Here is a 16,369-nt window from a genome sequence, read left to right as displayed (position 1 = left end):
AACTCATGCTCTGGAATGTGGTCTCATTAGGTTTTATCACCCAAAAAATCAGTGTTATCTCCTAGAGGCCCATCTCAGTAGAACACACAGACACAATAGTTCTAAGAACCCTCTATTCTGTTGCATAAAACAACCATTTGATGCAATAAAAGTATTATAACATAATCTTGCAATTTTGCAGTGTGTCCACTGAAAGTTGACTAGTAAACAACAACTGGGACCTAAAAGACAAGCACCACGAGACCTACTAAATCTGCCAAAGAAGAGGAAAACAAAAGAAAAACCCACCCCAAACTTAAAGACAGGAAGTAAAACAAAACGATAGCGCAACTAAAGTTGTTGACTCTCCACATCTATCAAGACAACTGGAGCACTGGGTCAGACACTCTTAAATAGCACCTGGGGAGCACAGGTAAAACAACTTCCCAGCAACGAGATGGACAAGCCAGCACAGGCGTAACACATACTGACTAACAAGGTGACACCAATCAGTGCGCCCTACGTGCTAACGAGCTATACATGCTAAAATCCAAACCTCAAAATATAAATGGAAAAACCAAAGACGAACACCTTAAGAGATTTAAGAGAATGTTTACCACCAACAGAAAACAACTTTTATTTCACATTATAATCAACTATAATGATTCACCAAAATAACATGGTGACTACTGGCTGTCAACAGTTAAAAACAAGAAATAAACAAAAAAATTCCCCACTAGCTTTTAGAACTTTCGTCCTCATCTCCAAAACGGAAAAACGTGCAGCCAAAATAAGATCCATGTCAACTCACTGGCTAAACACAAAACTTTTTGACTGCCCAACCTTCAGAACATCAGAAACTAAGTTGTCCTGACCATGGACACAAGCACCAAAAATGCTGTTGTTTTATCACTGATATCGATTGGAGGGGAAAATCAGGTTGTATGTGCTGTTGAAAAGAACACAACTAAAAACAGACATGGAAATGGGAGACATATTTTACCTCACTGGTTAGGGGACAACCTGCAGAAGACAATCAGCTACATTTGGGAGTGATGCATTTAAATGTAGGGGTCACTAAACAAAGGAAAGCAACACTTATTTGTCATCACTCATCGATATAATCATTCGTGCGAGAGGGAGATTAGGTTGCACGTCCTGTTAAAACTAACAGCTCAAAAACCACACGGAATCTGGGAATAATGTGTATATCCCTGGTTAGAGGACAATTTGTAGAAAACAGCTAGCTCCATTTTGAAGTGTTGCATTTTGATTCAAGTGGTTCACCTACATGGTAAGTGTAACAACTCCTTTTTTGTTAAATCACATAAATAGCATTTCAATTCAGAGCCTGGATTTTCCCCAAGGCTAATATCCATATCATGCTGAAATCAATTGAACAGGGGACAAACGTTTAGGGTTCTACAATTTTAAAAACATTCTACATTGTGACATCATTTCATTGATATCACAAAATAACTATCATGATACAACTCCTTCATGTATTTTCTGATGTTTGATCAGAGATCTTTTATTATCAGAATCTCTTGTCACACTGATCACAGCTACAAGCTTTCTCTCCTGTGTGTGTTCTCTGGTGCACTGTCAGCTCTCCAGGGTGATCAAATCACTTCCAACATTGATCACAGCTGTAAGTTCTCTTTCCTGTGTGTGTTCTCTGGTGTGATACCAGATGGCCAGATCGGCCAAAACTCTTCCCACATTGATCACAGCTATAAGGTTTCTCTCCTGTGTGTATTCTCTGGTGCACTGTCAGCTCTCCAGATCCAAAAAAACTCTTCCCACATTGACCACAGCTATAAGGTTTCTCTCCTGTATGTGTTCTCTGGTGTAGAGTCAGATTGCCAGATGTTGTAAAACTCTTCCCACATTGATCACAGCTATAAGGTTTCTCTCCAGTGTGTGTTCTCTGGTGTAGAGTCAAAGAGCCAGATGTTGTACATCTCTTTCCACATTGATCACAGTTAAAAGGTTTCTCTCCTGTGTGAGTTCTCTGGTGCACTGTCAGCTCTCCAGATCTGCCAAAACTCTTCCCACATTGATCACAACTATAAGATTTCTTGCCTGTGTGTATTCTCTGGTGTTGCATCAGATGGCAAGATTGACCAAAACTCTTCCCACATTGCCCACATCTATAAGGTTTCTCTCCTGTGTGTGTTCTCTGGTGTTGAGTCAGAGTGCTAGATGCAGCAAAACTCTTCCCACATTGACCACAGCTATACGATTTCTCTCCTGTGTGTGTTCTCTGGTGCACTGTCAGCTCTCCAGATCTACCAAAACTCTTCCCACATTGAACACAGATATGAGGTTTCTCTCCTGTGTGTGTTCTCTGGTGTCGTGTCAGATGGCAAGATTGGCCAAAACTCTTCCCACATTGACCACAGCCATGAGGTTTCTCTCCTGTGTGTGTTCTCTGGTGTCGTGTCAGAAGGCAAGATTGACCAAAACTCTTCCCACATTGATCACAGCTAAAATATTTCTCTCCTGTGTGTGTTCTCTGATGAATTTTAATGCCTGACGAGGTGAATCTCTTCCCACAGTCACAGCAGCAGTGAGTTCTCTTTCCTGTGGATCTCTGCAGGTGTTTGAGGTGTTCTGACCTGGAGTGACTCTTCTCTGAGTGACTCTTCTCTGCCTCTTCAGCATCATGAGGTTGTTGAGGCTCCCCGGAGGATCCACGATAGTCACGTATCTCTCCTGTGTGAACAACAAAGTCAGAGAGATGATTAAAGGCCCACAACAGCGGTAATCCACTGTAAAAGGTGATGCCAACAGCGTAGCCATGATGTTGTACAACAAATGACGTCTGTAATGAATATTCAAATGATTTGACAATTGTCTTAAAATGAGCAACAAGTCATATTTTGTCTTGTTTTCACATTAGTAGTAACATCGATGATTGTAGGCTAGAAATAAGTTATTCATGTTGTTGAAACCCTAAGTAGTGTGCCAGACAACTTTTGGTCTCTTTATGTGTTTGCTAAAATTGCAGCACGAGGGCAATTTGATTGTAGAAACTCCTCTCTGCTAATGAGGAAATCGATAGTTATGGATGAAGTAGATCTTCCTGGAGCAAAAATGGTGGGCAAGATTTTAGTTTTTTACAATGTAATCTGAATGTGAATGGGGGTAAAACTCCAGTACACGTGGCCAGGCTTTAGGCATTGTTTCAGGCTTCTATTCTGAAAAATGTGAGACATACACCACTATAAGTCAGTGGATATTGGAAAATTACCAGACCTGTTCAGTGAGCGTGGCTAGGATATGCATATAATTGGTAGATTTGGATAGAAAACACTTTAAAATAATGTCTGTAAGTATAACAGATCTCATATGGCAGGTGAAAACCTGAGAAAAATCCATCCAGGAAGTGGGATTTCTGAAGTTTGTAGTTTTCAATTGAATGTCTACACAGTATCCGATGGCTGTGGGGTCAGATAGCACTTCCTATGGCTTCCACTAGATGTCAACAGTCTTTAGAAATTGTTTCAGGCTTGTATTGTGAAACATGAGAGAATAAGACCACTTAGATTAAGTGGTCTATCTGATGGCCCAGAGTTGTTTATTGCGCGTGGCCGAGAGCACGGCGTGTGTTATTTTTCCTTTCTATTGACAACGCTATTGTCCGGTTGAAATATTATTGCATATTTATGCTAAAAAGGATTGATTATAGACATCGTTTTTTATTTTTTTTATTTTACCTTTATTTTACTAGGCAAGTCAGTTAAGAACAAATTCTTATTTTCAATGACGGCCTAGGAACAGTGGGTTTATTGCCTGTTCAGGGACAGATTTGTACCTTTTCAGCTCGGGGATTCGAACTTGCAACCTTTCGGTTACTAGCCCAACGCTCTAACCACTAAGCTACCCTGCCGCCCCGTTTGACATGTTTCTAAGAACTTTACCTATATTATTTGGACTTTTCATCTGACTGTTGTGTGCGCCCTGGAGCTAGTTGATAACTGAACAAAACGCGCAAACCAAATGGAGGTTTTTGGACATAAAGAACTTTATCGAACAAAACAAACATTTATTGTGTAACTAGGAGTCCTGTGAGTGCAACCATATGAAGATCATTAAAGGTAAGTGATTAATTTTATCGCTAATTCTGACTTTTGTTGACTCATCCACTTGGCTGGTAAATGTATGTAATGTTTTGCTAGCCAGAGCACTATACTCAGAAAATCGCATGGTATGCTTTCGCCGGAGATCCTTTTTGAAATCTGACACGGCCTATGTATAACACTTGTATCTTTCGTGCTGTGCAATTTCATTGGATGTTGGCCATGTGGGACGCTTGCTACCCCAGAGAGGTTAACACAGTGTCCAAAGAAGGGCCAGATGTATACAGAATGGTGTCGTCTGCGTAGAGGTGGATTAAGGAATCACCCGCAGCAAGAGCGACATCGTTGATATATACAGAGAAAAGAGTTGGCCCGAGAATTGAACGCTGTGGTACCCCCATAGAGACTGCCGGAGGTCCGGACAACAGGCCAGGTCGATGAAGACGGCTGCACAGTACTGTCTTTTATCAATGGCGGTTATGATATCGTTTAGTACCTTGAGCGTGGCTGAGGTGCGCCCATGACCAGCTCGAAAACCAGATTGCACAGGGGAGAAGGTACAATAGGATTTGAAATGGTCAGTTATCTGTTTATTAGGGTAGGGGGCAGTATTTTGACATCCGGATGAAAAGTAAACTCCCTGTTACTCAGGCCCAGAAGCTAGGATGCTAGGATATGCATATAAAATACTAACGTTTCCAAAACTGTTAAAATAATGTCTGTGAGTATAACAGAACTCATATAGCAGGCAAAAATCTGAGAAAAATCCAATCAAGAAGTGTGAAATCTGAGGTTTGTAGTTTTTTAAGTGATTGCCTATCCAATATGCTGTGTCTGTGGGGTCAGATCCAGTAGATGTCAACAGTCTTTAGAAAGTTGTTTGAGGCTTCTATTGTGAAAAATGAGAGAATAAGAGCTCTCAAAGCAAATGGCTGGCTGGAAGGAAATAGTTGGGTAACACGCATGGCCGTGAAGCGTGACGGTAGTTCTTTTTCCTCTGTAATGAAAACGGTATTGATTGTAAACATCGTTTGACATGTTTCTACGAACTGTAATGGAACTTTTTTGACTTTTCGTCTGGATTTGAGAGCGCGCGTTGTGCCTTTGGAATACTGAATATAACGCGCCATTTTCAACTGAGGTTTTTGGACATAAAGAGGGACTTTATTAAACAAAACTAACATTTATTGTGTAACATGAAGTCCTGGGAGTGCCATCTGATGAAGATCCTCAAATGTTAGTGATTAATTTAATTGCTATTTCTGACTATTGTGAGCCCTCTCCTTCGATGGAAAATGGCTGTTGACAAGGTGCTGACCTAACATAATCGTATGGTGTGCTATCGCCTTAAAGCCTTTTTGAAATCGGACACAGTGGTTGGATTGGCAAGAACTTTATCTTTAAAATGGTGTATAATTTTAATTATGGGATTTTTGTTGTTTTGAATTTGGCGCCCTGCAATTTCACTGGCTGTTGGCCAGGTGGGACGCTAGCATCCCACATACACAAGAGAGGTTAACTTGGCTTTCGAAGACTTTAGAAAGGCAGGACAGGATGGATATAGGTCTTTAACAGTTTGGGTCTAGAGTGTCAACCCCTTAGAAGAGGGGGATGACCACGGAAGCTTTCCAATCTTTAGGAATCTCAGACGACACAAAAGAGAGGTTGAACAGACTAGTAATAGGGGTTGCAACAATGGCGGCGGATATTTCTAGAAAGAGAGGGTCCAGATTGTCTAGCCCAGCTAATTTTTACAGGTCCAGGTTTTACAGCTCTTTCAGAACATCAGCTATCTGGATTTGTGTGAAGGAGAAGCCGGGGAGGCTTGGGCAAGTAGCTGCAGGTGGTGCAGAGCTGTTGGCCAGGGTTGGGGTTGCCAGGAAGAAAGCATGGCCAGCCGTAGAGAAAAGCTTATTGAAATTCTCAATTATCGTGGATTTATCGGTGGCTACAGTGTTTCCAAGCCTCAGTGCAGTGGGCAGCTGGGTGGAGGTGCTTTTATTCTCCATGGACTTTACAGTGTCCCAAAACGTTTTGGAGTTTGAGCTACAGGATGCAAATTTCTGTTTGAAAAAGCTAGCCTTTGCTTTCCTAACTGACTGTGTGTATTGGTTCCCGACTTCTCTGAAAAAGTGCATATCGCGGGGACTATTCGATGCTAGTGCAGTACGCCACAGGATGTTTTTGTGCTGGTCGAGGGCAGTCAGATCTGGAGTGAACCAAGGACAGTATATTTTCTTAGTTCTAGATTTTTTGAAAGGGACATGCTTATTTAAGATGGTGAGGAAATGACATTTAAAGAACAACCAGGTATCCTCGACTGATGGGATGAGGTCAATATTCTTCCAGGATACCCGGGCCAGGTCAATTAAAAAGGCCTGCTCGCAGAAGTGTTTTATGGAGAATTTGACAGTGATGAGGGGTGGTCGCTTGACTGCAAACCCATAACAGATGCAGGCAATGAGGCAGTGATTGCTGAGATCCTGATTGAAAACAGCAGAGGTATATTTGGAGGGCAAGTTTGTCTGGATATTAGGGTTGTACATGATGGGTTCCTTGATAATCTGTGTGAGATTGAGGGCATCTAGTTTGGATTGTAGGACGGCCAGGGTGTTAACCTCTCTCCGCACGGAACCCGGTAGGGGGATGAAATTCAACAACATAAGGTGATCGCTACATAAATAGTCATATTAAACATTCATGAAAATACAAGTGTCTCACTCATTTTACCTTTATTTAACCAGGCAAATCAGTTAAGAACACATTCTTATTTTCAATGACGGCCTGGAAACAGTGAGTTAACTGCCTGTTCAGGGGCAGAACGACAGATTTGTACCTTGTCAGCTCGGGGTTTTGAACTCACAACCTTCCACAACCTTCTGGACCTTTAGTCCAACGCTCTAACCACTAGGCTACCCTGCAGTCTACCTTTGACGATCTTCCTCTGTTTGCAATCCCAGTGCTCATTGTTACACAATGATTGGTCTTTTGTTTGATAAAATCATTTTTTATAGCCTAACACGAAACATTTTGTGAACCGCTTGTGTCATGAATTCCGTCTCATTCCATTTGACGACACATTCGAGGTAAATACACACACAAAACGTGACTTTTCCAGTCATGTTTGGTTTCATAGCAATCAACCAAACCTGATGGGTCATTTCGCGGGATGTATTGACTGAAAGAAACCGATTTGAAGACAACTAATGACATCATTGTGCACCAATGATTTGCCTGCTGTTTCGTTGATTGACTGTATTTTAACCGAATGACCACTGATCGTCTTGAAATCTAGCTGGGAGGATAGCCAATGAGCTGAGGTAAACGGCAATATGTAATGTTTATGTGTTGGAAGACCAACCCATGTAGTAAACTCCGGCGTAAAGAGGTTAATTCATTGACGATTCATACCGGAAGGAGCAACGCATGTTGCGCACAGCATTGTTTTGGTAAAGCGCATATTCAGCTGTTTATATATCAATCAGTATTGCGACTAAGTCAGGAAAAGCTAAATCTAAGTCTAGATATACAGATGTACACACAATTTTAGGATAAATTGATCGAGGACGATTCATTTAGCGATTCCCAAATGGAGAAATATTTTTGAACGGAGAGGACATCGTTTTGGACTGGTAAGTTCTTCTCATGCTAATGTCATTGTTTGAAATTAATAATATAAAATATTATTTGTGAAATGAAATAGCCTATTTGAGGCTGTTGAGGGGAGGGCAGGCCCACAACAATGGCCAAAGTGAAATGGAGACAGTAGATCCAGCTGGTCTGTTGTAATATAATAAAGACAGTAGATCTAGCTGAAAGTGTGGAGTGCGGAGTGTGCTAAAGCAGTGAGTAAAACAAACTTAGGGAGGAGGCTTCTGATGTTAACATACATGAAACCAAGGCTTTTACGGTTACAGAAGTCAACAAATGAGAGCGCCCGGGGACACCCAGGGCCTGGGTTAACCTCTACATCACCCGAGGAACAGAGGAGTAGGATGAGGGTACAGCTAAAGGATATCAGAACTGGTCGTCTAGTGCGTTGGGAACAGAGAATAAAAGGAGCAGATTTCTAGGCATGGTAGGATAGATTCAAGGCATAATGTACAGACAGGGTTATGGTAGGGTGCGGGTACAGTGGAGGTAAACCTAGGCATTGAGTGATGATAGAGGTTGCATCTCTGGAGGCACCAGTTATGCTAGGTGAGGTCACCGCATGTGTAGGAGGTGGGACAAAAGAGCTCTCTGAACCATGTTGATTGGGACTAGGGGCTCCGCAGTAAAATAAAACAATGATAACTACCCTAAACAGTATACAAGGCATATTGACATTAGAGAGAGACAAAGTGAGGCATAAAGCAATCACAGGTGTTGATTGGGAGAGCTAGCTAAGACAACAACAACAGGTAAAATGGCGATGAATGGGCAGAGAGGGTCAGTTAACTTCACACAGGGCCTGAGTTTGAGGCTGGGACCAACAGATAAACAACAGCAGGCATCAGCTATGTAGCCAAGTGATCATAGGGCCCTGTGAACAGCACTAAGCAGTTGAAGTCGGAAGTTTACATACACCTTAGCCAAATACACAATTCCTGTCTTAGGTCAGTTAGGATTGAGGTCAGGGCTTTGTGATGGCCACTCCAATACCTTGACTTTGTTGTCCAACCTGTTAGAGATAGGGGGCAGTATTTTAACTTTGGATGAATTGCATGCCCATAATGAACTGCATCAAAATCTGTCCTAAATTGCTAATATATGCATATTATTATTACTATTGGATAGAAAACACTCTGAAGTTTCTAAAACCGTTTGAATTATGTCTGTGAGTATAACAGAACTCACAGGGCAGGCAATCTTCCAAACAAGTTTTGAAATCCTGAAAATTGGGGTAACTTTGACGTCATCGCCCCCTCCCTTCCCAACAAGTTATGGATCTGGAAACACTTCCTACGTCTTCCACTAGATGTCCTCATTCAGTAGAAAGTGTAATGGAGCATTTGCTGTGAACTTGGACCTAATGGGAGGGAAAATAGTCGGTGTAGCAAGAGAATGCCATTTTGTTGTGGCGCATTTTTCTTTGAGTGCTACGGCTGTTCCTATCAGCCCCAGATGAAAACGAATGATCCGGTTGGAATGTTATTGGATATATATGATTATAACATCCTATAGATTGATTCTGCACTTAGTTTGACCAGTTTTTTCGACCTGCAATATGTCTTTTTGAAGTTTTCATGCAAGTTATGTTCTGTTATAATCTCTACCCGGCACAGCCAGAAGAGGACTGGCCACCCCACATAGCCTGGTTCCTCTCTAGGTTTCTTCCTAGGTTTTGACCTTTCTAGGGAGTTTTTCCTAACCACCGTGCTTCTACACCTGCATTGCTTGATGTTTGGGGTTTTAGGCTGGGTTTCTGTACAGCACTTTGAAATATCAGCTGATGTACGAAGGGCTATATAAATAAATTTGATTTGATTTGATTATCCTGGACCAGAAGTCAGTTTTTGGGCATGTGAGCTGAAAGTGATAGCAAATGCTGCTACTTGGACACTAGTATCGAACATGATGCAACAAAACGATGTATTGTTGAACTAGGACTCCTTGCACTACATTCTGATGAAAGATGATCAAAGGTAAGGGAATATTTATGTTGTAATTTTGTATTTCTGTTGACCCCAACATGGCGGAGAAATAGTTACGTCTGAGCGCCGTCTCAGATTATTGCAATGTTAGGCTTTTTCTGTAACGTTAAAAAAAATGTGGCACAGCGGTTGCATTAATAACCAGTGTATCTTTAATTATATGTAGAACATGTATCTTTAGTCAAAGTTTATGATGAGTATTTCTGTTATCTGGCATAGCTTTCTATAATTCCTCCGGATATTTTGGAGGAATTTCTGAAGATGGCGTCAATGTAAACCGAGATTTATGGATATAAAATGCATATTATCGAACAAAACATAAATGTACTGTGTAACATGTCATATGACTGTCATCTGATGAAGATTTTCAAGAGGTTAGTGATTGATTTTATTTTTAATCCTGCTTTTGTGATTTTATCTTTTGCTGGAAAAAATGGCTGTTTTTTCTTTGGTTTGGTGGTGGTCTAACATAAATAGGTTGTGTTTTCGCTGTAAAACATTTTTTTAAATCTGACACGCTGGGTAGATGAACAAGGTGTTTATCTTTCATTTGAGGTATTGGACTTGTTAATGTGTGGAGGTTAAATATTTCTAAAGAATATTTTTGCATTCCCTGCGCCACCTTTTCTGCTTAGCGGGGGGGGGGGGGTGGAGTTCCCCTCAGGGTACGCCTCGCCTCAACAGGTTGTCCTTAAGCCATTTGCCACAGCTTTGGAAGTATGCTTGGGGTCATTGTCCATTTGGAAGACCCATTTGTGACCAAGCTTCCACTTCCTGACAGATGTCTTGAGATGTTGCTTCATTATATCCACATAATTTCCCTCCTCGTGATGCCATCTATTTTGTGAAGTGCACCAGTCCCTCCTGCAGCAAAGCACCCCTACAACATGATGCTGCCACTCCCGTGATTCACAGTTGGTATGGTGTTCTTCAGCTTGCAAGCCTACCCCTTTCACATCCAAACAAAATGATGATAATTATGGCCAAACAGTTTGATTTTTGTTTCATCAGACATTTCTACAAAAAGTACAATCTTTGTCCCCATGTGCAGTTGCAAACCGTAGTCTGGCTTTTTTTATGGCGGTTTTGGAGCAGTGGCTTCTTCCTTGCTGAGCGGCCTTTCAGGTTATGTCGATATAGGACTCATTTTACTGTGGATATAGATACTTTTGTACCTGCTTCCTCCAGCATCTTCACAAGGTCCCTCCATGTGCTCGCCAGAGGTAGCCTGACTGCTATTAGGTACCGAGATGAGATCCTCAGACCCCTTGTGAAACCATATGCTGGTGCGGTTGGCCCTGGGTTCCTCCTAATGCAAGACAATGCTAGACCTCATGTGGCTGGAGTGTGTCAGCAGTTCCTGCAAGAGGAAGGCATTGATGCTATGGACTGGCCCGCCCGTTCCCCAGACTTGAATCCAATTGAGCACATCTGGGACATCATGTCTCGCTCCATCCACCAATGCCACGTTGCACCACAGACTGTCCAGGAGTTGGCAGATGCTTTAGTGCAGGTCTGGGAAGAGATCCCTCAGGAGACCATTCGCCACCTCATCAGGAGCATGCCCAGGCGTTGTAGGGAGGTCATACAGGCACGTGGAGGCCACACACACTACTGAGCCTCATTTTGACTTGTTTTAAGGACCTTACATCAAAGTAGGATCAGCCTGTAGTGTGGTTTTCCACTTTAATTTTGAGTGCGACTCCAAATCCAGACCTCCATGGGTTGATAAATTTGATTTCCATTGATAATTTGTGTGTGATTTTGTTGTCAGCACATTCAACTATGTAAAGAAAAAAGTACTCAATAAGAATATTTCATTCATTCAGATCTAGGATATGTTATTTTAGTGTTCCCTTTATTTTTTTGAGCAGTGTATTTCAAAAATATTTCCAGCTCTCGCCCTTTCGATAACCACTTGGCACGAAAGGGAAAAACGTAATGCGCTGATCCAGTGGAAATATCAAAATACCTGATTACTTCTTATGCCGTTCACAAATAGCCTATAGCTGTGTCGGTCGAGAACTCACTGGCAGGGGAAACTGAGAGCAAGCTTCTGGGCCATCTTGAGTTTTGGGCAAACCCAGTTGATAGTTGATACAATGTTTCAAGTTTGTTGTAGACAGGCCATGTGCAGCAAATGTGATTTATATGATTTTATTTTTATCAGGATATTTTCTACCTGCAGGCTGCAATGTTAATTTTTGAGCTTCATGTAGATAAAAAAAATAAACTTAGCAATGGCAATAAAAAAAAGTATTTATAATTTTCATTTAAATAGAATGAAGATTAACCACAATTATTATTACTATTAGAAATTAAATTAAACTGTTCCAGTAAAATGTGAATATGAAAATCATAACTGGCACCAGATCAGTAGAAATGGTCAGATAAATTGACACACCAAATAGAAAAGGTTGCTGACAGCTGGTGTAGTCTATTACCAAAACTATAGGAGCATAACATCAGAATTTACGAAGGCCAGCAGCAGCGCGAGGAGTAGGCTAAGGAAGAGTTTTTTTCCGATGGATAGTCTATATTATTTCAGAGCGGTGTCATCAATAGCCCATAATGACAAGGTGAAAACAGGTAAAGAACAAATATACCTTATATACATATGAATTCAGACCCTTTGCTATGAGATATAAAATTGCATTCAGGTGCATCTAGTTTCCATTAATCATCCTTGAGATGTATCTACAACTTGTTCGGAGTCCACCTGTGGTAAATTCAATTAATTGGATATGATTTGGAGCACACACACCTGTCTATATATGGTCCCACAGTTCACAGTGCATGTCAGAGCAAAAACCAAGCCATGAGGTAGAAGGAACTGTCCGTAGAGCTCCAAAACAAGATTGAGTCGAGGCACAGATCTGGGGAAGGGTACCAAAAAAAATTCTGCAGCATTAAAGGTCCCCAAGAACACAGTGGCCCCCGTCATTCTTAAATGGAATACTCTTCCTAGAGCTGGTCACCCGGCCAAACTGAGCGATTGGGGAGAAGGGCCTCTGACAGAGCTTCAGAGTTCCTCTGTGGAGATGGGAGAACCTTCCAGAAGGACAACCATCTCTGCAGCACTCCACCAATCAGACCTTTATAGTAGAGTGGCCAGACAGAAGCCACTCCTCAGTAAAAGGCACATGACAGCCTGCTTGGAGTTTGACAAAAGGTACCTTAGTGACTCTAAGACCATGAGAAACAAGATTCTCTGGCATGATGAAACCAATATTGAACTCTTTGGCCTGACTGCCAAGAGTCACGTCTGGAGGAAACCTGGCACCATCCCTACGGTGAAGCATGGTGGTGGCAGCATGATGCTGTGGGGATGTTTTTCAGCAGCAGGGACTGGGAGACTAGTCAGGATGGAGGGAAATATTAACAGAGCAAAGTGCAGAGAGATCCTTGATGAAAGACCTGCTCCAGAGCGCTCAGGACCTCAGACTGGAGTGGCTTCGGGACAAGTGGCCCAGCCAGAGCCCGGACATGAGCCCGATCTAACATCTCTGGGGAGACCTGAAAATAGCTGTGCAGTGATGTTCATCATCCAACCTGACAGAGCTAGAGAGGATCTGCAGAGAAGGATGGGAGAAACTCCCCAAATGTAGGCGTTCCTAATAAATTAGCTAAATGTGGAAAGTCAAGGGGTCTGAATACTTTCAGAATGTACTGTATACAGCAACACCTCCCCCAACGACATTCCTGTCTTTTCTGTAATGTTATATCCCTGTATTGCTAGTGCTGTATCAAAGGAATTATCTCAGGGAGTTTCAGAGATGAACAGTACAGTGCATTCCAAATTCAATAGCCAGGCAAGTAAACAAAACCGTTTTCAAATATAAACTATTCCAGAAAATGTCAAAGCGTATATAATGCCCGTCCAAGAGACGGTCGACCAATCGCGTTCACATTGTCATGCTGTGACACGCAGTTCCTAAACTAATTCTCATGAAAATCCCTTTTTAAAGTCAGGGGATGAGTCGAGAAATGCCTATTTTCCTTGAAAGTACGTAATGTTACGATTGCAAAGCTATACGATATTACAGAGAACAAGTTAATTATCTCACATCTCGCATTTGTAATGTTGTGCTTCTTGTTCACAGGGGTAATTCATCCCAATGTTATCCCAATGTTATTTTATCTACGCTGTTAATACAAATAGAAAGGAGTTTCCAATATCCTCATTTCTTAAAGTATTATGGTGATGGCAAGTGATAGTGATACACAAGCTAAGTCTATTTGAAACATTGACATCCCATGACAACATTTACCAGCCACCATGTTCAGAAGCTTTAAAACCACATAAAAATATATATTTAAAACCCAATTGCATTTTTGCCCAAAGTTAGGGTATGAATTATTCAAACAAAACATAATTCATGCCGATTATTATTTTAGGCTATTTTAGTTTTGGAGTCAAAGATAGTTTTAATTTTTCAAACAGTTATTTTATTTCAGTTGATGAAATAGTTTTCCCCTAATTACTTTTTCTATAATATGCATGGAGGTTCCCTCTATTAACCAGTCATAGGTACTGGTGACAAAAAGCCCCATAACCTAGCTGGGAATGGGACAGACGGAACCCTTCTGTGGTAACAGACGAGGGCGGTATGTAATCAAATCTAATTCCCAGGAATGGGGTTCATATGAACCACAGAGAGTGTGTGTGTGTGAAATGATTTTGATGTGATATGGAAGTATTGTGTGAACTTATTTTGATGTGATATGAAAGTACAGCGATTTATGTTTCTAGAAACGTATCGCAATTTTGAATCGTTTCACATTTAGAAGGAATATTTGGATATTTTAGCTGCCAGAGCCAGTCTTCCTCTGAAAATAACATACAGTCCTTGGACCTCGAGGAGTAACGGGGGCAGCAATCAGCAGTAGAAACAATAAAGTGAACTCCCTGCCCTTTTCGGTAAAAAGCTGAGGGATGGGGCTGGAGAAATGCAACCATCCATGATATCAACATGGTAGTTTTAACCATGTTTTGAGAATATACAGTGTTTGTTTATATTTACTGACAAACATTGGAGTAAAAAAAAAAAGCTTATATTTTGGGTTCCGATGGAGTACGACAGTTGAACTAAGCTCATGAGGCATTTATAAGTGAATTCTTCAAGAAACAGATGGGTTCATATCATTAATGTATAAGTCCCAAAATGGATGTAACAACTGCTGATTGCCCCTTTAAGACTACATATTGGGCTAAACTAATGGGAGATCTTGAGAACTACAGTATTTCAGGCATTGTCAATGGATGCATTTGATCAATTGTTAACGTTTTGCTGATGGTCCACTCTTGATGTTCTACACCTTACAGTGTAGCTTCAGCCATTCCTACAGAACAACATTAAAGTGTAGAACCCCTTTACTGCATATTGGTTCAACGACTGCAGAGACGGTACTTACTGGTGTTAAACAGATCTCCAACCTCCTCCTCTTCCTCCAATGTGACAGTCATCTCCCCCTCCTTCACTCCTAAAACTGCATCATCCTCTTCTTTTACAGTAACATCCTCCTCCTCTTTCACTCTGAACGCGTCTTCCTCTTCTTTCACTGAAACGTCTTTCTCTTCTTCTTTCACGGTAACACCCTCACCCTCTACTTGTTTTTGAATTGTAACATCCTTCTCTTCGTCTTCCTCTTTCACGGGGGCTTCTTTCTCCGTCCAGCAGACCTCCTCTTCTTCAGCAGAAGGAGAGTAGCTCAGTGAACTCATAGTCGGAGATGTCAGCTAGCTAGCATTAGCGACTAGCCTAGTACTAAGCTAACTTAGCAAACCAGCTAGCTGGCAAACAACGTAAATATATAATTAAATGGGCCAACAAGTACATCCGACAGAAGTGTGTTTAATACACAGCAACTAATACACACCAAAAACAGTGTAAAGAGCGTGAATGTTGTTGCTATGTTTGTTAGAAAGCTACCGAGGCGTCTGACTAGCTGTTGTTGTTGAAGGAGCGTTCCGTCCATTAGATTTAAACGTCACACTGGTAGCGTCGCCTGAACCTAAAAGACGCACATTGCCATCTGCTGACTGGAGTGGGCAACGCAGTAGAGGAACCAAAAGTATCTATTTAATATTAATATTATTTTAAGTCGTTCAAAGAGAAGCATGTGTTGATTGATTCGTTTTTAATGAGTGAATATTTAAAACAAACTTTACACCCACTACACATTTGCATTGTGAACCATACTTCTGACATGGATCATTTTGACCCCAGAGGCATATCTATTATCTTAGCCAAAATGTGGTTTATTCAATTATATTTATTTTTTCATGACTTTGTCAATCAACTTGTTGTTAGTAAATCTTAATCACGGTTTAGTGTTTCTGTATCAAATGGACTTTTAACAAATTAAAATCCTTTGGAGTTATTTTGACCCCAGCCAAAAGAACCTTTGATAAATAGGACGTTTATTTAAAATCAAAATCGAATCACATTTTTTGGGTCACATACACGTATTTAGCAGATGTTGTTGCGGGTGTAGCAAAATGCTTGTGTTTCTAGCTCTGACAAGTGCAGTCATATCTAACAAGTAATTTAACAACATACCATGGTCAGGGAGGGTGGTGACCAAGAACCCGATGTTCACTCTGACAGAGCTCCAGATTTCCTCTGTGGAGATGGGAGAACCTTCCAGAAGGACAACCATCTCTGC

General features: G+C 41.3%; 1 protein-coding gene across 1 annotated transcript in view; it reads right to left on the bottom strand.

The window, feature by feature from the left end:
• The window catches only part of LOC135521894 (zinc finger protein 135-like), a 16,209-nt gene extending 555 nt beyond the window's left edge, over window positions 1–15,654 (bottom strand). Inside the window, exons 1-2 of the mRNA XM_064947690.1 lie at window positions 15,116–15,654; window positions 1–2,697 (exon numbers count right to left, since the gene is read on the bottom strand). The exon at window positions 1–2,697 is cut by the window's left edge and continues 555 nt beyond it. Coding sequence (XP_064803762.1) covers window positions 1,607–2,697; window positions 15,116–15,425 — 1,401 coding nt within the window. The 5' untranslated portion in view covers window positions 15,426–15,654 and the 3' untranslated portion in view covers window positions 1–1,606. The remainder of the gene's footprint in view (window positions 2,698–15,115) is intronic.
• Window positions 15,655–16,369: the final 715 nt, after the last annotated feature.

This window comes from Oncorhynchus masou, chromosome 4, assembly GCF_036934945.1.
Source record: "Oncorhynchus masou masou isolate Uvic2021 chromosome 4, UVic_Omas_1.1, whole genome shotgun sequence".
Classification (NCBI taxonomy): domain Eukaryota; kingdom Metazoa; phylum Chordata; class Actinopteri; order Salmoniformes; family Salmonidae; genus Oncorhynchus; species Oncorhynchus masou.
The sequence above is the reverse complement of the archived record's forward strand: the minus strand, read 5'-3'. Positions and strand labels throughout refer to the sequence as shown.